General features: G+C 34.4%; 1 protein-coding gene across 6 annotated transcripts in view; it reads left to right on the top strand.

The window, feature by feature from the left end:
* Positions 1-25,045, top strand: part of CDC42BPA (CDC42 binding protein kinase alpha) — a 145,261-nt gene that overhangs the window by 18,365 nt on the left and 101,851 nt on the right. For all 6 annotated transcript variants that reach the window (XM_016201428.2, XM_087828890.1, XM_016201421.2 and 3 more), the window contains exons 2-4: positions 4,580-4,671; positions 21,651-21,734; positions 24,621-24,716. In XM_016201428.2, the coding sequence (XP_016056914.2) occupies positions 4,580-4,671; positions 21,651-21,734; positions 24,621-24,716 (272 nt within the window). The remainder of the gene's footprint in view (positions 1-4,579; positions 4,672-21,650; positions 21,735-24,620; positions 24,717-25,045) is intronic.

Here is a 25,045-nt window from a genome sequence, read left to right on the forward strand (position 1 = left end):
TTCTTGAATCTGTATTTGTCTTTTACCAAATTTGGATACTTTTGGTCACTATTTCTTCAAATATTTTCTGCCCCATTTTCTCTGTCATCTTCTAAGATTTTGGTTACCGGTAACTTTGATGTTGCCTCACAGTGTCTGAGACTCCATTCTTAAGTGTTTTTTTCTTTAGATTGTTTATTTCTATGGGTATATTTTCAAGTTCATGGGTTCTTTCCTCATTTACATTTTGCTTTGAAGCACATCCAATTCTAGAACTTCCATTCAGTTCCTTTAAAAAAATAAATATAGACTATTGATTGATTCTCTTTCCCTGAGCACATCTGTAATTGTTGTTTTAAGATCTTTGCCTGCTCACTTCCGCTAACTCCAGTATCTCAGTAATCTTTGAGCAGATAGTGAGTAACTAATCCAAGGAATCGGACACATTTTGTGGTTGTCGTGAAGATAAGGGAGGCAAAGATCGAGTTAAGTTGATAGAGACATTTAATGAGATCTGCTTCAGTTACATCCTTTGGCCTGTTTTAGATTCTTTGTTAGAGGTGGATACCTCCGAGTTTATAGCAATGTCAGTTAGATTAGTTGCAATCAGAAGTAAGAGTGAGAGGCCACCAGGTATGTCCCCTCTTGTAGCCAAGGTAGGGTCATAAGGACAAGTAGAATAGTGAGAAACTTTTGAGCAGAGCTGCTTAGAAGTGTGAGTAGAAATGGTTTTAAACTATGTAATTATCAGTAAGATTATCATCTCACTTGAGGGATCAAGTTGCTTGTTTCATGTAGTGGGTTGAAGGAGCTATAATCAACCAGTCATTTATTATTTATTCTTCTCAGGAATATGTCTTCAAAGAACTTTTTTTTTGGTGAATAATAATATTAGTAATGGTTTCTCATATTTCTAAAGTTGTTCACAGTTAATTTTTTCATGATCAATTGTTTTCATCTAACTTGATCTCTGAAATTAAAGTTATATTGTCATGTTTAGTAAGAACACCCATAGTTTCTCAGATTTGAAAGAATATTGTGAAAAAGTTCTGGCCAAATAAGTAAAATTTTGAGCTAACCATTTTCATTAAATTGAGTATAGATCCATTCTGATTATACAGGTTTTAAAATTTTCATTAAAAATGTTCCATGTGAATTTATGTGTATAAAAGAATGCCTAAAACTTTTTTGTACAGTTCAAAGAACGATAATAAAATTAACATCCCTGTACCATTTGATCCAGTTTAAGAATTAACAGGATCTCAGAAACCCCTGTGTTTCTGTCCCTTTTTCCTCAAGAATAAATTACCACCATGAAATTGGCTTGCTTTTCTTTATAGTGTTATCATTTTTATAAGTATTCCTATAGAATATATTGTGTACTTTTGCTTATTTTTAAACTAGGTGTAAATAAGTCACACTGTATTTTCTGTGACTGCTTTTACAAGTACTTTTTGGGATTTATCCATGTTGATTAAAGTAATAATAGTTCATTTATTTTCACGTCCATATATTACGTGATGGTATTACTGAATCACAGTTTACTTATTCATCTTCATTAGATGGACATTTGTTTTCAGGTTTTCATGATTATGGGGATAATGCTGAATAACACATGTCTTCCGGTTCCCATATGCAAGAGTTTCTCTAGATGCTGTTATCTAAGGTGGAATCTCTGGGTTGTAGGATATGCACACATTCAGTTGAAATAGGTAAATGGCGAACTTAAATAAAGTGGTTGTGTTAATTTACATTCCCACTAGCAATCGACAAGATATTCTTGCCAACATTTGGTATTATTGACTTTAAAATTTTGCCAATTAGATGAGTGTGAAATTGTATGTCATTGTGGTTTTTGGTGCATTTCTTTGATTGCTAGTGAGGTTGGGTATCTTTTGATATGTTTATGGGCCATTTGTATTTTCTTCTCTATGAAATGCCTTTCATGCTCCATTTTTCTATTGCCTTGCTTTTTTTCTTTTAAATTGATTTAGTAGGAGATCAACATATATTCTGGATACTAATCCATGTTCAGTTATGTCACAATTAAATGCTCCTAATTAGTGTCTTGCCTTTATGGTGCTTTTTGATGAAAAAAATCCTTAATTTTACATAGTCAAATTTATTATTCTTATACTTTATCTTGATTAAAAAAATTTCTCTAACGTAAAGTAATGTCCTATATATTGTTTTTTAAACAACCTGGAATGACTATATATGGTGTAAAATACCATTCCAGTTTTCTTTCTTTTCTTCCTGTGTTTTTTATATCTTTAGTTACTGTACTTGCTTGGATCCATCATTATAATGTTAAGTAAAAGTGATAATTATTTTAATAGAAGTCATCCTTGTTTGTTTCCTGACCTTAAAGAGAATTTTTTAACATTTTACCTTTAAGTGTTATGCTTGCTCTTTGGCTGCTGCTGCGGTTATAGCTATCATTTATCAGGCCCTGGAAATTTTCTTGTATTTCTCATTTGTTAAATGTATGGTTTTTAAAAATAGCATGGATGGTTGTTTAATTTTACTGAACGGTGCTTATAGTAAATATATTTTTGAGATATTTTTCTTCAATCTGTTTATGTGGTGATTTAGGTTAATCAGTTTTCTAATTAAAATAACCTTGCATTCTTGGGATAAACCCAACTCGATTATATTATTTTATTTATAAATTACTTGATTAGTTAGATAATATTTTGATGAGACTTTTTACATCTATACATTCATGAGCAAGACTATTTTTGGTATGAGGTTAGGATGAAAAGAGCTTTTCCTCTGTTTATTATTTGGAAAGTTTGGTTTAGTGTGGGCGTTACCTCTTATGTGTTTGGTTGAACTTGCTTGTAAAGCTGTTCAGGATTAGTGTAGTTTTGTGTGTGGAAGATTTTGACTACTGATTCAACTTATTTATTAGACAGCTCATTTTTTCAATTTAAAAAAAAATCACTTTTCAGGAATTTGTTCACTTCTACATTTTCAGATTTACTTGCATAAGTTGTTTTTTATATTTTCTTTTTAACCTCAGCACCATCTGTAGTTTTGTACAATTTCATATTCCCAGTATTGATTTTTTTTAAAAATAATCTTCCTTTTTCTTTTATTAGTCTTTTCAATGAACCATCCTTGGGGCCTGTGGAACCTTTGTATAAATGCTTATGTTCAAATTAATTTTATTTGTTTCTTATATTTGTATTTTCTTCCTTATACTTTGAGTTTATTCTTTTGGTTTAATATTTTATGCTGTGTTTAACACCTTAATTTTCAGCCTTCCTTCTTTCTCAATATAAATATAGAAGGCTCTTTTTCTTGTTTTGGTAAATACTGGTGTAGGCTCTATCCTAGAAGTTGTGTTAGTAGTTTTATTATTTTGAATATTTGATAGCTATCTTACTAATTTATGAACATTTTATAATTATCTTACTAATTTCTTCTTTGAAATTGTGTTTGGATTTCATAGCTTATGGGTTTTCTGGTGATAATTCTGTTATTGATTTACAATTGCATTAATTGCACTGTATTCATATAGTTTGGTTTTTATGTTCCCAGTACTTTGAATTTTGTTGGAGGTAGTTTTATGTCTTGGTATGTTATCAAAATTTGTAGAGGTTCACTTGATGTTTGAGAATTCTATTAGGAGATATGTAATAAGATTTCCCTCTTATTTGATTACAGTCTCTGTGAAGAAGACTTGGTTTTTCTCTTTCATTCTCTTAATATGGCATATTACTAAAGATTTTAGAAGGTGAGGAACATGAGGGGAGGACAGGAAATAGGTCTAAATTTCTCTTCGAGGAAGCAGAACATAGAATTGATTTTATAATTTTAAAGAATGTCAGTTTATCCCTTATAGTTAATAGGATAATGTCTACCCTGCAAACTAGACAAAGTTGCAAAATTTACTTAGTACTCAAGTTCCAATTCCTATGTTACTTCTTCTGTTAAGTGTTAGGGTTCATATAAGATAGTGTTCTATTTTCACTGATTCGAAAGCACTTTATGTTTACCTCTATTAGAAACTTAATCACATTGTTACTATGCAGTGTGTATACTGTCTGTCTTTCCTGAAGACAGAACTTCTTGAAGGAAGATACCATACTTGTTTTAAACTCCAGTGATTTCCATCATGGCTTTGTATAGCGTGAACTCTTGCTAAAGGTATGTTAAAAGGATAAATAAATTAATGTGAAAGAATTATTAATTTATTTGGTAGGAATAGCTGACACTCTCTCTGGTGCCATGAAATTTTGGACCTTTACTTTTGGACCTTTGTGTTAAAATATATATCTAGCGTTGAAAGTTAGAATACACAGAATATTTAACATGAGAACAAACTGGTCTCATTTGTTATTTTGCATTATTTCATATGCTATTTGGTGTTTATAGATTTTTTTCTTCAAAATATAATTCATATATAAGAAATAAAGGAAATATATTGTTTCCTTATGGAAATGAAATCTATTCTCAATATAGTCTGATGAAATTATTAAATACTTTTGCTTAATTCTTAATCATAACTTGAATTTTTATTTAAGAAATACCATTATTTATGTTAATTTGCATCACATTTCATTAAGAAAGTAATTGTTGCTTTTTGTTTCAGCTAAACCATTTACTTCTAAAGTGAAACAGATGCGATTACATAGAGAAGACTTTGAGATACTAAAGGTGATTGGTCGAGGAGCTTTTGGAGAGGTAAGGGAAAGAATTTATAGAAGGTCTGCCAATTGTTTTGGAAGCTATTTTATACTGTCTGAAAAATTTTAACTGAAATATTATTTACCCTGTTGCAATTGATATGATTGATCAGAAAATATATTAAAGTTTTGAATGAAATACTTCTACATGGAATTTCTCCCCCCAAGATATTTCTATTCTTCATATGTCATTGTAAGTTTGAGTATGTTTCTGGACTACCTGTTCCACTGGTCTTTTTGTCTGTCTTTGTGCCAATAGGACACCATCTTAAATTACTCTACATTGTCTTGATAGTGTATGTACCTGGTAGTGTGTGTACTCTGACTTCTTCCTTTCCTCCTCATTTCTTGGCCCTTTATATTTTTATAATTTTAGAATCAGTGTTTCAGTTTCTACTTACTTTTTAAAATATATATATATATATATTTTTTTTTTAATTGATTTTAGAGAGAGAAAGGGAGAGGGAGAAAGAGAGAAACATCGGTGCAGAGAATGATGCTCAACCACACACCAACCAGGGGTCTACTTACTCTTGAAAACCCACGCTCACACCCACACATCCGTTGGAATTTTTATTAGGATTGCACTGAAACTAGAGTCATTTTGTACATAATTGAAATCTTAACAATATTGAGTCAGCCAATCTTTGATCATGGTATATTCCTCCATTTATTTAGGGCTTTGTAAATTTATCTCAGTGATGTTTTATAGTTTTAATTTTATAGAGAGGACTTCTACATCTTTCAGCAGATTTATTTCTAGGTATGTGATATTCTTTGTTATTTTATTAGAATAGCAGAAATGCTTGAAATGCCATATTTTTATTGTTTTGCTCAAAACTATTTTACATTTTAAATGGGATTTTTTTTTATCTTTAGAAGTTTATTGCTCAATTTCTAAATATTTGGAGGGTTTTCTAGTTATTTCTATTACTGAGTTATAATGTAATTTCAAAGCAGTCAGAGAACATAAACTGTGGTTTCAATCCTTTGAAATTTGCTGTGTGGTGTTCTATAAATATTAGGTCAAATTCATTAATTTTGTCTAAATCTTCCACATTCTTACCTTTTCTTTTCTCTGCTTGATATGTCATTTCCTGAGAAAGGATTTATTATTTATTATTTTTTTAGTTTTCACTGATAAGAAATACAATTGTTATATCTTCCTGGTGATTAACTCTTTTATAATAATTAAATGATCCTTGTTATCTCTGAGTAATGTTTTTGAGTGAAATTTTTTTTATTCTGATATTAATAAAGTGATTCTAGCTCTTTTTTAAATTAGTATTTGCATTAAACATCTTATTCCATCCTCTTAGTTTCAGCTTTCCATAACCTCGTGGTGTGTTTACTGTTAAGTAGAATATGTGTTACTCTTTTTTAGGTTAAGAAAGTTTTCCTTCTACTCGTAGTCTGTTGAGAGCTTATCATGCTTAGGAGGTAACTTTATCAAAAGCTTTTTCTATATCTAATTTTTTCTGTTCTGATGATATGCTTTAACATCTATATTTGGTTAGTGTGGGAATTACATTAATTTTTAAATATACCAATATTGCATTATTACACAAGTCTAATTGTTCATGTGCATCCTTTAAATATATGGTTGAATTTGATTTGTTGTTTCGTTACGATTGTTTTGTTTATGTGTGTGAGCAAGATGGACCTTTAACTGACCTCTTATAATTTCCTTATTTTTTTGCACAATATGCTTATTAGCTTATAAGACAATTTGGGAATTGTTGCTGCTTTCTCAATTTTCTGTAAGAATTTGTGTAAGATTGATATTATTTCTTTCTTTAACTGCCTGAAAGAATTCACTAGTGAAGTCATCTACACTAGGAAGGCTTTTTTTTTTTTTGGTTAGTTGTTTACATCTTTTGAGGTAAATCTTATATATGTTGAAATACACTACATGTGTATGTATAATTTCATGAGTTTTGACAAATGAATTCACCTTTATCAAGATGTAGAACATTTACATTCCCAGGAGGCTCCCTTCTCAGTCAGTTCCACATAATTTCCATCAAGTGGCAACCACTGTTCTAAATTCTAATTGTGGGTTAGTTTTGCCTGTTTGAAAATTTCATATAGATGGAATTATATCATATACTCTTGTGTCCAGCTTCTTTCTCTCAGAATAATGTTTGCGAGATCCATCCTTGTGGTCAAATATGTTACTACTTCCTTTTTATTGCTGAGTAGTATACTGTTTTATTAATATATCACAATCCATTTTGTTGATGAATATTTGGGTTGTTTCTGTTTTTTTGGCTATTAGGAATAAAGCTTATATGCGTTTTTTTGAAATATGTTTTCATTCTCCTTGGCTAAATACCTAGGGTTGGAACTGCTGTGTTGAATTGTAGGTCATGTTTAAATTTAAAAAAAAACTGGCAAACCTTCTCCAGTGGGGTTGTACCATTTTACATTCTTACTAGTTCCAGCAATATTTTTTGTTGTTTGTCGTTGTAATTTTAGCCATTCTAGTGGGTGTGTAATAATAGAACATCATAGTCTTAAATTGCATTATTTGAATTTATATTGTATACTCACCATTCTTATATCTTCCTTTATGAAGTATATGTTCTCATTTTTTAAAATGTGGGTATCCAGTTGTTTCAGCAGCATTTGTTGAAAAGTCTGTTTCCCTCTACTAAATTACTTGAGCATCTTTGTCCAAAAAATCAGTTGACTGTGTAAATGTTGGTCTATTTCTGCTCTTTCTGTTCTGGTTCATTGATCTCTTTGTCTGTCCTAATGCCATACCGCATTATCTTGATTTGTGTAGCTTTATATTATAAAGTTGAGAGTATGTAATGAAGTGTGAGTGTACGTCCTCCTACTTTGTTCTTTTTCAAATTGTTTTAGCTGTTCTAGGACTTTTGCATTATTGTATAAATTTTAGGATCAGTGTGTCAGTTTCCATCAAAGTCTACTGGTATTGAAATTGAGTTTGCATTCAGTTTATAGGTCAGTTTTGGGCGGTTTGACATCTTAATGTTGAATCTACTTGTTAGTCCATGAATAAGGTATTTGTCTTTATTTTTTAAGGTCTGTTCTAATTTTTCTTAAGAATGTTTTGTTACTGTAGTATACAGGTCTTGTTCACATTTTCTTAAATTTAGTTCTAAGTACTTTATATTTTATGCTATGGTAAGTGATATTTAAAACAATTTTATATTCAAATAGTATTCTGCTAATATGTAGATAACATCACTGATTTTTGTGTCTGACTTTATTTTCTAAATTTACTTTAGTTTTTTGTTGATTTTGGTTGCTGCTTTTTCTAAGTAAGCAATCATTGTTTGAGAATAGAGACAGCTTAGTTTCCTTTTCACTTTCCAGATTTTATACCTTTTATTTCTTTATCTTGACTTACTGCACTAGTTTGGACCTCTAGTACAGTGTTGAATAGGTGTCATGAGGGTAGATATCCTTACCTTACTCTTGAACTTAGGAAGAAAGGATTCAGCGTTCACTGTTGTGCTGTTAATGGTACATGTTTCTGTAAGTGTCCTTTATTTGACTCAAGAAATTGTCTTCTATTACTAGTTCGCAGAGAATTTAAAAAAATTAATTACTAATAGGTGCTTAATTTTTGTCGTATGCTTTTTCTGCATCTCTTGACATAATCATTTAGATTTGCTTTTTTATTCTGTTAATGTGGTAGGTTACCTTGATTGACTTTTTAAAATAGCCTATTTATTTATTTTTATCTTTATTGTCAAAAATATTACAGATGTCCCCTTTTTTCCCCATTAACCCCTTCTACTCTTCACCCACTCCCCGCCCCAGGCCTTCACCACACTATTGCATTTTTTAAAGCAGTTTTAAGTTCATAGCAAAATTGATCAGAAAGTACAGAGAGTTCCCATATAGTCCCTGTCCCTACGTATGGGAAGCCTCTCTCACTATCAGCATACCCACCAGAGTGATAACATTTGTTGCAATATATGAGTCTACATTGACGCATCATCACCCGAAGTCTGCAGTTTACATTGGGATTCACTCTTTGTGTTGTACATTGTATTGGTTAGGACAAATGTATAATGACATATGTACCATTGTAGATAGTATCATACATAATACTTTCACTGCTTTAATAATCCTCTGTGCTCTGCCTATTCATTCCTCCCTCCCCTACCTTCTCCACAGTTTTGGCTTTTCCAGAATGTCATACAGTTGCAGTCATACAGTATGCAGCCTTTTCAGATTGGCTTCTTTCATGCACTTAAGTTTCCTTCTTTTCATGGCTTGATAGGCCATTTCTTTTTGGCACTGAAGAATATTCCAGTGTCTGAATGTGCCGCTGTTTATGTATCCGTTCACCTACTGAAGGGCATCTCGATTGCTTCCAAGTTTTGGCAATTGTGAATAAAGTTGCTGTAAACATCCTGTGGGATATTGTGTGGACATAAATTTTCTTTTCATTTGGGTAAATACCAAGGGGCGTGATTGCTGGATCATATGAGTGTTAAGTTTTATAAGACTGCCAAAATGTCTTCCAAAGTGGCTGTACCATTTTGTATTCCCACCAGCAATGAATGAGAGTTCTGTTGCTTCATATCCTCAACAGAATTAGGAGTTGTATTTTACATTTTGGCCATTCTAACAGGTGTGTAGTGATATTTCATGGATGTTTTAACTTGTAATTTTCTAATGATAGGTGATATTGAGCATCTTTTCAGTAGCTTATTTGCCATCTGTATATATCTTCTTTGATGAGGTGTCTGTTAAGATCTTTGGCTTATTTTTTTAAAGGGGTTTGTTTTGTGATTGTTGAGTTTCAAGAGTTCTTTGTTTATTTTGGATAAAGGTCCTTTATTAGATGTGTCTTTTGTATAATTGATAAGCTAGAATTGATTAAAATGTAACTTATGAGACAGCATATTCTAATTTTTCAATGCTTTTGAGATTTATTAAAATTTGTTTTATGGTCCTGAGATAGCCTATTTATATGAACACTCCATGTGCATTTGAAAATAATTTTTATTCTATATTTGTTGTTTGTAGTCTTTTGAGAGGGGAGTATTAAAGTCTTCAAATATAGTCATATGTCTGTCCTTCTTATCATTTCGTCCAATACATATACTGATTATTAGACAAATGAGTTTTAAAGTTTATTTGTGAAAATAATTAAGAATCATCAGAAAAACTTTAAAAAACTGGAACAATGACAGACCCACTATATTTTACTTTAATTTTTATTCCACTATATTTTAAAACATGTTATAAAGTCTCAACAGATAGCACATGAATAAGAAGTTGAGAAATGGTCTAACACACATACGAATTTAGTATTTGCCAAAGGCAGCATCTCAGTTAGTGCAAAAGAGAGAATTTTTAATAAATGGTCTTGAGACAACTGAATAGCAAATTGGAAAAGTCCTTTTGTGGGTCCAATTAAAACAATTGGTAGAGTAAAGCAGTGATTTTTAAAAATAGAAAACACTGATTTCTCCCAAACTAGTTTTACCAGGGGATTAGAGATCACTCATCTTTACCTAGTAGGGCCCACCTAGTTTTGTTTTAAACTATTCTATTGGGATTTATACTCTGCAACTAGCATAGCAATTCTAGCCAGTGTTGGAATTGTTTATTTATATGATCAGTCCAGGTTCATTGCAAATAAAGTTTCTGTTAAAAAAAAAATTGTGCTACAGAACAGAGAAGGTATGCAACACTGGAAAGTTCAACAGGTTTAGCAGTGTCAGGACAAAGTGACTTTCTTCACTTAAAGGACTGTCTATTATCTCTCCTTCTATTCCAAATCTAGAAAATGACTACTTGGTAAGAGGTACTGAATATATGTGAGAATGTAAATCCTTGTTAGGAATTATTTTCATTCCTTTGGAAACCTGGTCAAACCCTTCAGGGTCTCACTCAGTTTTGCTCTCTGGAGATGTTCTGGTGGGGGAGGGTTTGGAGGTTGGTTGTAGCAGGATTTGGAGCAGCAGGCGCTGTGTAGAACTAGTCTATGTGCAAGTCCTTATTAGGAGATTTAAAGGGCTCACTGCCTTGTGAGCATTGAGAATCAATTCTCTGAGGAGGCTGAGTGTAACCAGGGCTTGGAATTATTTCTCGTGTAAGAGAGCTCTGTTTAACCCAGAAAAGATAAACTCAAATAGTATGCACAGGTTTGGCCTAGTCTAGTCTTTCACGTCCTAAAAGCACAGTAGCCATTTTCTAAACTCATCAACTTTATCTGAATTAAAAAAATACAAGGAATTTTCACCCCTATCCCAAGCTTAAGCAAACTTTCCATATTAAAAAAAAACACACCAAAAACTTACTCAGGGCTGGCTGGATAGATTACAGCTGGATGGGCTAAAATTTTTTTCTAGTGTTGATCAGTACATGAGATTCCAGCCGCCATCTCTTTGATTCGCAATAACCCTTTTCTGAGATAGTTGATAGACATCTAGTAGTGGATGGCATTTTTTACTCTTCTGTCCAGGATGCAGATAGTGTGGCTCCCTTTATTTCATTGGTGAGTGTTGGACTTCAGGCTTGGATCTCAAGAAGTGGACATACACAAGGAGGTCTACCTCTGCTGGGCCATTCATCAGTTGTGATCATCGCACTTGGAAGGGACACAGTAGAAACTGTAACTGTCATGCTTGTTATTTTTGTAGGGGGGATATAGCAGGCTAACAGATCTTGTACTTGGGAGAGTCTCTGCACCTCACCTCGTGGCTGAGAGTCATTGAAGTGGTGCTCACATGTGGCTGGGGTAGAATAGGTTCTACTGCCTACATGGGAGTCATAGAGACCACCAGAGACCAGGCCTTTCTTGGTCCAGAAATTGTAGGTTCCAGGGGGAAGCCCCCATACAGTCATCTCTGCAGTACACAGGAGATGAGCAGGTTTTCAGCAGGCATCTCCACATTGTCATTCCCATGGTGTGAATGCAGATCTGGTCAGAAATGGTTTTCATGGCTCCAAACATCCAAGAAGAAACATAGGAACCCTGCCGATAATGTCTTTTTAATGTTGAGACAGTTTGGCCACTATTCCTGGATACCAAAGTTTTTTTAGGCAGATCCATTTTCTTAGCAGACTATATTCTCTGAGGCAGCTTGGGTCTATCCAGGCAAGTCTCAAACGGCCCATTCAGCTCATGTCCTTATTATGGATGCTGAATAGTTCATCTAAACGGGTGTGAAATAAGATCTCGTGGCGTAATAGGCAGCACCATCAGGCAGAAAAGGACTGCTAGGACCCATAACACTTCAGGATTTGAATCCTGGGTTTACTGAAGCCATGGAAACCTGAGTCTGCAGTTGCCATGTCCAGTCCTAACACCTGGTTCCTAGAACCACATTCACCGTTGTTGCTACTGGGACAACATATAAAATATTTTAATCACATGATTATTCTGAACCTAAGAGATAAATGTGGAATTCTACATCCAGCAGAGAAGACATATTCTATTCCTAGTACACATAGATCATTCTTAAAATTTATTATGTTCCAGGCCAAAAAGCATGCCTGAATAACTTCCAAAAGAATCAGTATGACGCAGACCATGATCTCTGACCTTAATAAAATGTAATTAGAAGTTAATATAAGTTAGCTAAAAATGACCCATATGTTTGCACACTTAAAGGCATAGATTATAAGGAAAATTACATAATTAGATATGAATGTAAACTCTACGTTTTGAAATTTGTGAGATAGTTAAAGAGAGATTTATAGCTTATAATACATTTACCAGGAAACAAGAAACTTTGGTAACTGCTGTGGGCTCAATTGTGTCTCCTTTCTAACTCCCTCAAAAAAATTATTGACTTCCTAACCTCCAGTACCTCAGAAGGTGATCCTGTTTGGAAATAGGTTCTTTACAGAGGTAACTAAGTGAAAAGGAAATAATTCGGGTGGCTCCTAATATAATATAATAATATAATATAATTGCTGTCCTTATAAGAAGGGAAAATTTGAATGCAAGTGTGGATGGGAGAAATGAAGTGAAGATGGGTGAAGATGGCTGCCTCCAGCCAAGGAGAGAAAGCTGTAAGATGAAGGCAAATGTCGAACTTTTTTATTCATTATACTCAGTACTCAGCACAGTGCTTGTAAATATAATAAACTTCCTAATCAGAGGTTTAAAAACAAAAATGAAGTTCTTTTTTTCATTCATGCTTTTCTCTCTTTACTAATGAAAGTCATACTTACTAATCATATACTATAATTCAAACATGTTCTGTGCCCTTGTGTAGGGTCACAGTCTTATCAGCAAGTGGAAAAGGGACAAGGCATTGTGATCTATAATTTTGAGGCATTTCTTTCCAATTGTATTTCTATTCATAGGTAATAAAATTGGAATACTTTTGTAAACCTTAATATCTAACTAGCTTTTTACCAAATATTTTATCGTTTCCCCATGTGTTGAAATATTTCTTTGTAAACCTGATTTCTAATGACTTCATAAAAGCTCATTATGTGGATGTTTCTGTAATTTACTTAACAATAATGTTAAGGGAGAATGTATGCTCTGTATATAAGGATTTTTTCCCTGTGCAGTTCCCCAGCACCTGCATTAGTATCTCATATATAGTAGGCGCTCAATACATACATGCAAAATAAAGGAAGGAAATATTTAGGTAGTTTTACTTGTTCTGTATTATAAATGTATAAATAATGCTCTGCAAATCCTTTTTGTACATAATACTTTCATTGCATTTCAAATGATTTTCTAAATCGTTTTTTCTAGAATAAATTTCTAGAAGACCTTGGTGGTTGGAAGGATATGGACGAAGTTAAAAGATTTTGATTAGTTTTCTCTGTGAAATAATGTGAACTGTGGCTCTCTATTTTTATACTTTCATTTTATAAGTTTTATATAATATATCCTACAAGAACCAAAAGGTTTTTTATTTTAAGTGCTCTTCTTTTTATGCAGGGAACAGTTAGTGGTCTCTTGACTGGAATAGAGGGTGTTGCTGCTGGAGAAAGCTGAGGACTGGAAGGTCACGTGGGCTGGGCAGTTGCATGGCTTGGCGTGCAGGGCTGGGGAGCTCCGGACGGAGTCCACTCAGATGTCTGGTAATAAGCAGAGGAGTGATACAATCAGAATTCTTTTAGCAAGGCAGTGCTGCTGACAGTGTAGAGGGAGGAGCAGGCAGGAGGAGACCAAAGGCAGGAAGACCCTGGATTTCCCACTCTCAGGCCCCCACATCAAATCAGTCATCTTTCATATCCTAAATATCCTAAGCATTCCTTGAATTTCCTCCTCTCTTCCCTTGGTAGGTCCTCAGTACGTTAAACCTCAGCTACCACTGCAGTCCTCTAATTTCTTTCCCTGCCTCAGAACCATTCTCCAGAGACCTGATCTAGCCAAATCCAACTATGAAGAATAGTTCCCTGTTACCTACATTTTAAAGTTCTGGTTGATTAACATGGTCTGCAAGCTCCTCCATTGTTTGGACCCTTCAGCCTCATTTCATACTACTCCCTGCCAGGAGGAAAACCTTTCCTAGGAAAGAAAACTGCTTCCCGTCCCTGAACATCTGAACCCATCTCTCCCACACGGGTATTTCTTGGCGTCTGCGCCTTGTTCATGCTGCCCGCACTTCCCACTCTGCAACCAAACTCACTTGGTCCCCCTTTTCTGGGGCTCACTAAGGTGTCAGTCACCTATTCCAAGAAACTTTGACATATATTCACATACTGCACACCTCCCTCCCTCCCCAACTCTTGCCTTTTGAATCAGGGATCTTTCTTCTTTGCTTTTTATAGGACCTTGTTTTTACCTTTTTTTTTTTTTTTTTCCCCCGTGTTGTACTGTAATTATCTCTTTAGGTATGTTTCCCACAGAGGACCGAGAGATTTGAGAGTCAAGGACTCTTATTTATCTTTGTATCCTCAGTAGTAGCATAGATGTATAGTAAGGTAGTGAAAAGTGAGCCTGTTATTTTTTTCAGATGGAATAATGAGGGCCTGAACTAGGCCAGCAGCAGTGAGAAAGAAGGGTGGGTGGGAGGGACAGATTGGAAAGAAGTCACTTTGGATGTCAGTGATGAGTTCAGGGTAGAAAGTCATAGATGATTGAAGTATGCAACTTGAGTAGATGCGTTTTGTATACAGGTTTTTGACTTGTTAAATCTGAGATATTTGTCGAACATGCTGGAGATGACTAGTAGGCGTCTCAATCTCTGGGCCTAGGTATTAGGAGACGAGGGCTTAGGGGTCACCAGCATGTAGGTATTAACTGGGGCATTTGGAGCAGATAACACACATCAGGAAGGAGAGAAGATACATGAAAGGGAGTAGGGACCCTTGGGGGACACCATTTAACAGGTTACAGAAAAAAGAAAAGGGTATATTGATTGTCAGCAATGTCTAATAATAGGAGGTTGAAGCAGATGGGAATTGAGAGCAGTATGTTTTACTTGGAAATTAGAAGGTCATTATTGATCTTTGAGAGAATAATTTCAGTCCAGTAGAGTGAAATGAAACTAGATTGATGTGATTGAAAGGGGTAGAGAAGGAAATAAATGTCGAGCAGGTGGAAGAAGCAAGCGTGTGCTATTAAAAATGGGCTTGACAGAGAAATGAGGCCTTATGGAAAACATGGGATGTGATACCAGTTGCTTTAGGGGAAGGTAGGATGGTGGTAAAATTCTTGTTTTATTTTTGGTTTTGGAAAAGCTTGTCAGTTGATATTCAGGAGCCAGAAAGCGGGGGGGGGGGTTTGAAGTCCAGAAACAAATCTTAATGGGACCATGGCAACAAGGAAAGGAGGGGGAGGGTCTAGGATCCAGATACTGATAACTCAGAAGATACCGTTAGCCTTGAAGAGTGGTGGGAACACTTCTTCCTTGGTCCTAATGGAAAAGAAGGATGAGTAGAAATGTAGAAATGTTTAAAGATGGCACGAGGGAATGTGAAGGGTCTGTTTTTTATGAAGCAGGAGACCAGGTCATGAATTGCAGGTCAGGAGTGGATAGGAGAGGGGTGGGGTAGGCAGTGGTGGCAGTGCGACACGGGGTATTTTAGAAGATTGGTAAAGGACAGAGAGTTAGTGGTGGTACTGCAGGTAGATTTTAGGGCTCGGTTCAGGTTGAGCTATGGAAATAAAGGAAACAATAATAATAATACTTAAAGGATACTTTTTCCCCCCCATAAAAGGGACTAGAAAAAGAATAGGCACTGGAGTATTACTTATAGTTACTCATTAGGATTGTGAGGCAGATAGTTAAAGACAGTGGTATTTGTTCTATAGACCTAATGCCAGGAAAAATTGAAGATTGGGGTGCAGGGCTTGGGAGTAGGCTGCAGGAGACAGCACTCTGGCCATCATTTGACTAGAAGTAAGTCCTCCCTGGTCACAGGCCGTTCCAATTTAGACCTCTGGATTCAGCTCAGAGCATCTAAAGCATGACTGATAATATTTGAGATTCAGTGTGAGAAGGTGTCTTTTTCCCCCCTTTTTTGGTATATTCTTGCTCTATATTTATGTTGATTAAAATTATGTAAAATAAAAGCAACAAACAGATTGCAGATAATCTATTCTGTTACTTTAGGATAGAGTGAACTTTTGTATAGAAAAGTAGCATTGGATGGTGAGCTCTTGCTGCTTAGTTAGTTCTTCATTCCTGATTAAAATATGTCTGGTGGCCTTACATATCCTGTAGTATTTATCAACTAATAGGTTTTGAAATGGAAAGACAACCCTAAAAGATAATTATTTCCTGCAAGGTATTTTGTCTTTTACCAGGAATTTGTAAATAGGTACATAGACCCAATGGATAGGCTCACCTCTGGTACGGATATCTGATAACAGCAGCATTTCTATCAATTATGCTTTTTCTTAAACACACAAAAACTATGAAAATAAAAGCATAATGTAGCTCCTACAAGACATGCATAATTCATGGGAAAATAATAAAGGAGCAAGATATAATTGAAAATCAACAGCTCTACGAATTAAGAACCTTCTCTCTACGACTCAGTTGTCAGTTACTGCTTAACTTAACGCTGGGTTTTCCTTTTTGCTTTCAGGAAAACCTTTAACTTACGCCCTGGGTGTTGCCTGTCCACAGTTTCCTGGTGGCTCACCGCTTCTGCCTGCTCCAGCCTTGCTCCGGCAGCTTCCAGGCTTCTGGGCTTCAGAGCTTGTTGTGAAAGCTTGCTGCTTTGGCCTGCTACCCCTGCTTCAGGTGTCAAAAGCTTTTAATTAGCTTGCTTCCTCTAATTACTATAACTAGGCCCTATGTGTCTGCATAACCTAGTCCTAGGGTCTGAAAGGAGAATTCTTTTTAGCCATTCATTCTTCCTTAAAACTCTTGTACCTTGGCTCTCCTCGGATCAAGGGAGAGTAAAAGAAATTTGAAGTTAATAGTGCATGATTCACCTTTGATAGCCTCCACATACTCGGGCTAGTCTTCAGTCCACAGGGCACGCTGGTGTGGGCATACTGTATTTTTATAGCCAGTGTCTGTTCTGACTGGTTGATGCCCATGCTGTACCGATTAAGTATTTTGACTATAGCTATTGTATATATACATTGTGTCTCCATAGAGAGGCTACCTTTAGCTGTTTAGTAAACTGTTGTATTTTTAGTTTGCTTGTTAAAGGGACTTAGTATTTTTTCATTAACTGTTTTAAACACAAACTGATCACCAACAGAGAAGTTTATAAAAAAACAAATACAGTGATTTCCATACATATTAACAGTGATCACCGTTAACATGTCAATAGGTGTCAAGATTCTAGGCATGATGAATGGGAAGGTGTCTTCAGGACCGAGAGAACTATTCAGTACTTAAAGAACACTAGGTCTGTCATCAACTAGGGAGGACTGTCAAACCTACTTTATTTATTTATTTATTTATTTATTTATTTATTTATTTATTTATTTATTTATTGTTTAAAATATTACAGATGTCCTTTTTTCTCCCCAATGACCCGTTCCACCCTGTCCCTTCTCCCTCCCCAGTCCCTCTCCCCACCATTGTTCATATCCTTGGGTTGTGCATATATGCATATAAATTCTTTGTAAACCTACTTTAGAGTGGTGTTAGAATTAAATAAGGTGATATGTAAGGTGCCTAGCCCAGTGCCAGGCACAGAGTAAGCTTTCTGTAAAAGAGAGTTGTTTATTATTTTATTAGCATTAATAATAAATGATGGTAGGGGAGATAAAAGACAAAGACACGAGGCAATAAATAGTGAACAGTCACAACGGACAAAAGATAATAAAGGCTAAATTGTAAAGTCAAGACTTTAAAAGCCATGTGTATTGTTTAGAGAGCATCATGAGCTGGAATGATCTGTTGTACAGTTAATAAATCTTAAAATATACACTTGTATCTCTTTTATCATAATGCCTTTTTAATTTGAGTTTCAGTATCATTTTAGTAGTATACTTGAAGCTGAGTATTGATGTCATACAACTTTCTGTTTATATCTACCTGTATGGATTATAAACCATCCACTATTTATTCAACAAATATTTGTCGAATACCTATTGATTGACACCCAGATAAATTACAAATCATTCATTCAACAAATATTTATTGAGTATCTGTTGATTGTCAAGCAGTGGGCATATACTAGGGAAAAATGAGAATAAATTATTCCTGTCCTCATAGAGCTTGTATTTTAGTGAGTGAGGCAAACAAGCAAAATACAAAAGTAGAATATATAGTTTGTTAAATAATAGGAAGGAGCTAAGGGGAGAAGGAAGCAAAGAAATGGGATAGAAAGTGTGAAAGGGCAGAAGTACATTTCAGTGAGGAAGTGAGAGAGCAAACCATGTGGGGGAAGACTATTCAAGACCTAGAGAATAGTGATAAATGCAAAGGCCCTGAGTTGGGATTGAACCAGGTCACCAATGAGTCTGGAGCAGAGTGAGGTAGAAGAAGAGTGGTATGAGATCTCAGAGGTTGGAGGGCCAGAAGATACTGGCCTTGTAAGTTATAGAAAGAATTTTGATTTTCACTTGGAGCGAGATCGGCAACTGTTGGAAGTTTTAGAGCAGAGTGTCTTGATCTGAGCTATGTTTATAGAGGATCATTGGGGCTGCCATGTTGAGAATAGATTGTGAGGGGTTAGGGCAGAAGTAGAGAGGCCAGGTAGGACAATACAGGCAAAATATGATGGTAGCTTGTACTTGGATGGACCAGAGGAGAGATGGTGAATTCTGGATATAGTAAATGTACACTAGATTTGCAGAACTGCATGGCAACTGTTTCTTGGATATTGAAATTCTATTTAATATAGGGTAATCATTCCTAAATTAGATATTGTAGCTATGTGATGATACTTAAATTTTGTTTAAGAACTCATTCCTTTACATGTCATCTACTGATTTTTTTCTATAGTGTTGCAATTTTTCTAACATCATAGTGCTTTTAATATGAAGTCTTTAAAGACATCTTTATATTTGTTTTAAAAAAAATCTTTGTTCTGTGTTAAATTTATAATCTTGCCGTTCATAGTAAGTATACTTTTCATTTTGGTCAAATTAAATAGGAAAGGACATTTTTACATACTATCCTCTATGTCTCAGTTAGCAGTGGTTCTTGAAATCTAGGACCTGAAGTTAGAATTCTAAGGAAGTCCTTTTTTTTTTTTTTTTTTCTTCTTCTACTGAAATGAATATAAAAATGACTTGTAGGTTCAAAGGAGAAAAGCAAGATCCGTTTTTATTTTGTTACTTTATCAGCTTCTTATTCTTGTCTCATCAGGTTATCAGCTTGATAATTCAAGGATATTTCCTGAACTGACATTTTTATTTCATCACACCCTATGTCTTTCCAGAAAAGTTTTTAGGCAACTCATGAATATGTCACAAGATGGCTTTGAGAATGTTTTTCATCCTTAAAGCAGCCTGGGATTCCTGATTACCACATAGATGTGTAGAATGGGTCTCATTTGGCCCTTATCAGCCACACTACAATAGCTCAATAATTAGTGCTAATTTCATGACCAAGGTGAGGTGTGGTATTACACACTATTCCATTCAATGCTTCAAATTTTGCATGATTCGTACAGAAAATGTAGAAATATGAATAGAAATCACATCACCTAGAAATACCTGATTTTGTAATATTTTGGTGTCTTTCCCAGTTATACATATGGCATACAAATTTATAGGTATATATACAAAAAGTAATCTAGTATATGAACTTTACTGAACTTATTTTAAACAGATATTGTGAACTTTTCCCTATTAAATAATAGTTTTTAACAGTATTTTCAAGAATAACTTTCTATAATTTTGTGATATATTTAGTCAGCTCCATCTTTCAGAATATTTATTTCCATTATTTTACTATTGAAAAGCTATACTATGGTAAATATTGTGGCTTAATTTTTATTTGTATATATTTTCAATTTAGGATATTTCTCGTTATATATCTATGTATATGGATGTGTCATGAAATTATGGAAAGTTAGAAGTTGAAGAGATCAAAGTTTCTCACTTCATAGTTAAGAAATTGAAGTAATGGGGGATGTATAATGTCTGCCATCTATTAGTGGTGTAGAGCAAATGACAGTTAAGAGATTGGGCAAAATGTGCTTAGTGCAAGGCCTGACACATAATAATAGCTAACACTTATTGAACACTTACTAAGTGCCAGACCCTGTTGTGAGCACTTTATACTTATATTATTTCAGTCTTTACCACAACTATGTAAGGTAAGTACTATTAGTAACTGCTAAATTGTTGAGAACACTTGTTTTGAAAGGTTATTTACCCAGAGTTATATAGCTCATAACAGAGCCAGGATGCAAACCCAAGAGGTCTGACTGCAGATTCTATTGGGGTTTGGAGTAGCACCTCATAAGCAAATGCATTAGTGTTTCTACAATGAATCATGTTTGTCTTTTCAGTAAGTGAGATTAAAAGTCAGAGAAAAAAATACTATAATAGCCTGATGGCAATACATACTGCCAAATGGGTTGTGGAAACCTTTTGACTTTTAGTGTTGCAGGTAAGGGTACCTGGCATTTAGAACACATTCCATATGTGTTGGTGAAGACTGCTCCTAATAGTAGTTACCATCAGATACTTACATACTCATACACGCAGGAAATTGGTGAATCATATAGCCAGGCATACTTTTCTCACAATGCGATGTCAGGATACCCTAAATCAGAATAAGAGAGGGCTTAAGTGATTGTCATCCGTGTCTCTTCCCTGTCCTAAGCGTGGGCATGTCAAGCTCATTGCTCCTGTCCTTCTGACCATTTGCACTCCCAATTGTGCAACATGTAATTTGAGTCTCCTGAGTAGCCAAACTTGTATTTTCAGCCTTTCAGAGATCTTGGTGAAACAGTGTTTCAAGTTTTCCTTGCTCTTTATTACAGCCCCCTTTCTTTATTTTTTCCATCTTTATTGAGAAATAATTGACATATAATATTGTATAATATTAAGGTGTACAAAATGATGATTAGATACATGTACATACTGTGAAATGGTTTCCGCAATAAAGCTAACACCTCCTTCCCCTCACATAATTATTGTGTGTATGTATGTGTAAGTTGGGGTTTTGTAATAGTATGTAAGAATATGTGGTGTGAAAATTAATATAATTTTCAGTTTATTTTATGTTGCTTGATCCCACAAAACAGATTGTTTTGACAGCAGGCATTCAAGCATTGTGTTGGAATTTGGCATGCAATATTTAATAAGCTCTGGTACTTCATCTTGTACATTTTGGTTCATTTCTTAGTGATAGTAGATGTTGAGTTTAAATTCCAGGGCACAAAACTTGAAAAGGAGAATGTAATAAATAATCACTAACTGATACAGTGTTCACAAAAATAGTTATTTGTTTGGCACTTGTTCATTAATGTAACTTTTTCACCTGACAGTATTATTTGATTTAGGATCTTAAAATTTGAACTACATGGAAATCATTGATAATTTTGGTATTTATTTTTTTTACAGAGAGGAAAGAGGAAAATGGATGGCTGAAAAGAGTATTATTTGTTTTATTTTAAAAGTTGTATTTCTTTTTCTAGGTTGCTGTAGTGAAACTAAAAAATGCAGATAAGGTATTTGCCATGAAAATACTGAATAAATGGGAAATGCTGAAAAGAGCAGAGGTAAGATTCTAATTATTGGAATATTTAAATAAAATTTTAGAAATATTTTTAGAGGAGATGTAAAATTATAGAGTCAATAGATCTTTAAATATCATTTAATAACATTTTATCTATGATGACATATTTTAAGGCCTAAGAGACAAATTCACTAATTCACAAAAAAGTTATAATTTATGGTGCTAATTTAATATTAGTAGTACATCAGAACTGATCATGCCACCTCAGAAGTATATGCAATGTAAAATAAAAATAAGAGGGACTGCGAAATGATGTTAATCAGAGGTGTTGCCATTGGCTACCCTGGGGTACTCCAGTTTGTGTATACTGAGGTTGAAGTGATTTTAAAATAATTTTTACACTAAGGGATTTTCATGTTGTGCCAGCTCTAGAATTTATCCACTCCCTAGTTTAAACTCCGCAGTAGTGGAACTCTTGGGTTTGGGTGGGCAGGTATACATTAAACTTTGGTAACGATTGCCAAATTGTCTTCTAAAACATTGGATCAGTATATCTTTGCACTCATAGTATGTAAAGGTGTTTGTTGTCTCACTCATTTGTCAGTTGTGGTTGTTATCAGATAATTTCTCTTTCTTGAATTATGTGAAAAAATTTTTGCTGACAAATAAGTTAAGAAATGACATCTCATGTTTGGTTCAGTCATCAAATATATATATTGGAGATTTAAAAGTAAATTGACATCTTGATGTATAAGATCTGATATTGGAATTCTTGCATTTCGCAATTTAAAATTCCACTTGTTTATCTACTTTTTAAAAATGGAAAAATTTGGCATGTCCCCCCTCAAATATTAGAGAGAATAATTGAGTTATTATTTGAAAGAATTTCTCTGTGATAGTATTTTATAGGTGATAGATGTCTTTACTATTAATAAATGAGAAGGCAAAGTACATACAATCATGAGTGGATTTTCTTGTTTTAACACATGATTTCCAAGTATTCAGGAAATTTTGTGCTCTATAGGAATGTATAAGAATGTTGCTCTGATGAATGCATACCTATGGATCTAGGGAAGAGAATTGTGACAATTTTACAGAATTATTATTTATATTTCGTCTATATTAACTTCTATTTTAGCATAGGTATTCCTCTTGCTCTTTCTCTTTAACCAATAGCCCATTAAGGATAAAGTTTAAACAATATATAGCTGAATATTAAAAATATAAAACTGCAAAATAGTTAAAACCATCACTGTGGCAAGCAGAAAATTTGGTTGAGTAGAAACTGAGTGATAGAATCTGAAGAAGTTATTGCATTTTTAGAGACTTAAATGTTCTGTTTTTAAAGGGGGGTATTTTTTAAAAATCCAGTAGAGATTGTGATAGCCTTTAACCATGCTAAATCCTTGGGACAACTTTATGAACCCCACGGTATACATGCATCATGGTCTGGTTAATACTGATCTATGACAAGTTTTCTCAGCATTGGCACTTGTGATATTTGGCATCAAGTAACTCCTTGTGGGGCTGTCCTGTGCATTGTAGGATGTATGGCAGCACCCCTGGCCTCTTCCCACAGGATGCCAGTAGCATTAAAGCCCTTCCCCCCGGTTGTGACAACCAACTGAGGACAGTGTGACATATTGAAGCAAAAAAAGAGATTGCACTTCACATCTAAAGTCAGTATCTGAGGCATTAATAGAAATAGTTTAATCCTGAATGTTTATGGATAAAGTTATATGAGGTCTGGATTTGCTTAAAAATTTGTGTGTGTGAGTGCACACACATGGGCATGCACATATGTGCATGGAGGGAGGGTTAGACGAAACAAGATTGAGCAGTAAAATTGTTGAAGTTGGTTGATGGGTAGGTACATGGGAGGAGGAGGCTATTTTATTCTCTTGTGTATGTTTAAAGTTTTATAAATAGTTTATTTTATAAATTTTTTTATTTATGTAAAGAAAAGATAGAGGATGTGGCAAATTGTGTGTGGCCTGTGTATACTTATATATACACAGAAATTTTATGAGAAGATACTCAGAGTTTATGTGGTAACCTCTGGACACAAGTGGATAATGAAAGTGAGGGGGCATGACTCAGGAGACTTCAGTTTCTCCTTTACCTTTCAATTGTTTTTGAACTTTCTGGCATAGTGGTTTTTTAAATTAATAATTTAAAGATGATATATGATAGAATTATATTGTATCATATAAAAGTATTTTTTATTTTTAACCACACATTTCTAAGGTACAATTCTGTTACTTTTAGTCACAGATGTGTGATCAAAGCATATGATGGGAAGAATATGTACTAACTTTATTCTATCGGGAGGAAGGGGGGAGAATGTGATAGTAGTAGGAAGGCTACAACTTGTATCTTATTTCCTTAAAAATAAAAAGATCAGAAGTAAATGTGGCAAAATGTTTTTTATATTATCTAGATCAGGAGTGGGGAATGTTTTTTCTGCCAAGGGCCATTTGGATATTTATAACATCATTCAAGGGCCATACAAAATTATCAACTTAAAAATTAGCTATGAAAATAGCTCCTAGATTTATTGAATTTCAAGTCCTGCCTATGGTTGCCTTGGCAGGGCCAGACCAAATGACTTCACAGGCTGAATACGGCCTGGGGGCCAGATGTTCCACATCCCTGATCTAGATGGTAGGTTGGACCATGATTGTTAAATGATTCTGTGTATTTCCTGATTATTTTGAACTCTTAATGGTATTTTAAGTGCACTACTTCAGTTGTCTAATTTCTGAGGGTGCTTTAAAACTTGACTTGCTGAAAACTCGTATACTATTGAATGTACTCTTTTTTCCAGAACAGGAAGTGTAATAAATATATTAAGCAGTTATTAGCATAACATATTTCCTAGTTTTACATAAAGTGCCGTCTATCTAAAAATACTTTTTTTCCTTTTCAGACAGCATGTTTTCGTGAAGAAAGGGATGTGTTAGTGAATGGAGACAATAAATGGATTACAACTTTGCATTATGCTTTCCAGGATGACAATAACTTAGTAAGAACCATTTTTTCCAGTTTTATTGAGAAATAATTGACATATCACTGAATAAGTTTAAGACCTACAGCATGATGGTTTGAGTTACCTATATTGTGAAATGATTACCACAATAGGTTCAGCTAACACCTATCTTCTCATGTAGATACGGTAAAAAGAAAATAGAAGAAAAAGGGGGAAAATTCTCCTTGTGTTGACAAATCTCAGGACTTACTCTCTTAACAACTTTCCTATGTATCATAGAGCAGTGTTAGCAATAGTCGTCATGTTGTGCATTACATCCTTAGTACTTATTTATCTTATAACTGGAAGTTTGTACCTTTTTATTT

This window comes from Miniopterus natalensis, chromosome 21 (genome assembly GCF_054644295.1).
Source record: "Miniopterus natalensis isolate mMinNat1 chromosome 21, mMinNat1.hap1, whole genome shotgun sequence".
Classification (NCBI taxonomy): Eukaryota; Metazoa; Chordata; class Mammalia; order Chiroptera; family Miniopteridae; genus Miniopterus; species Miniopterus natalensis.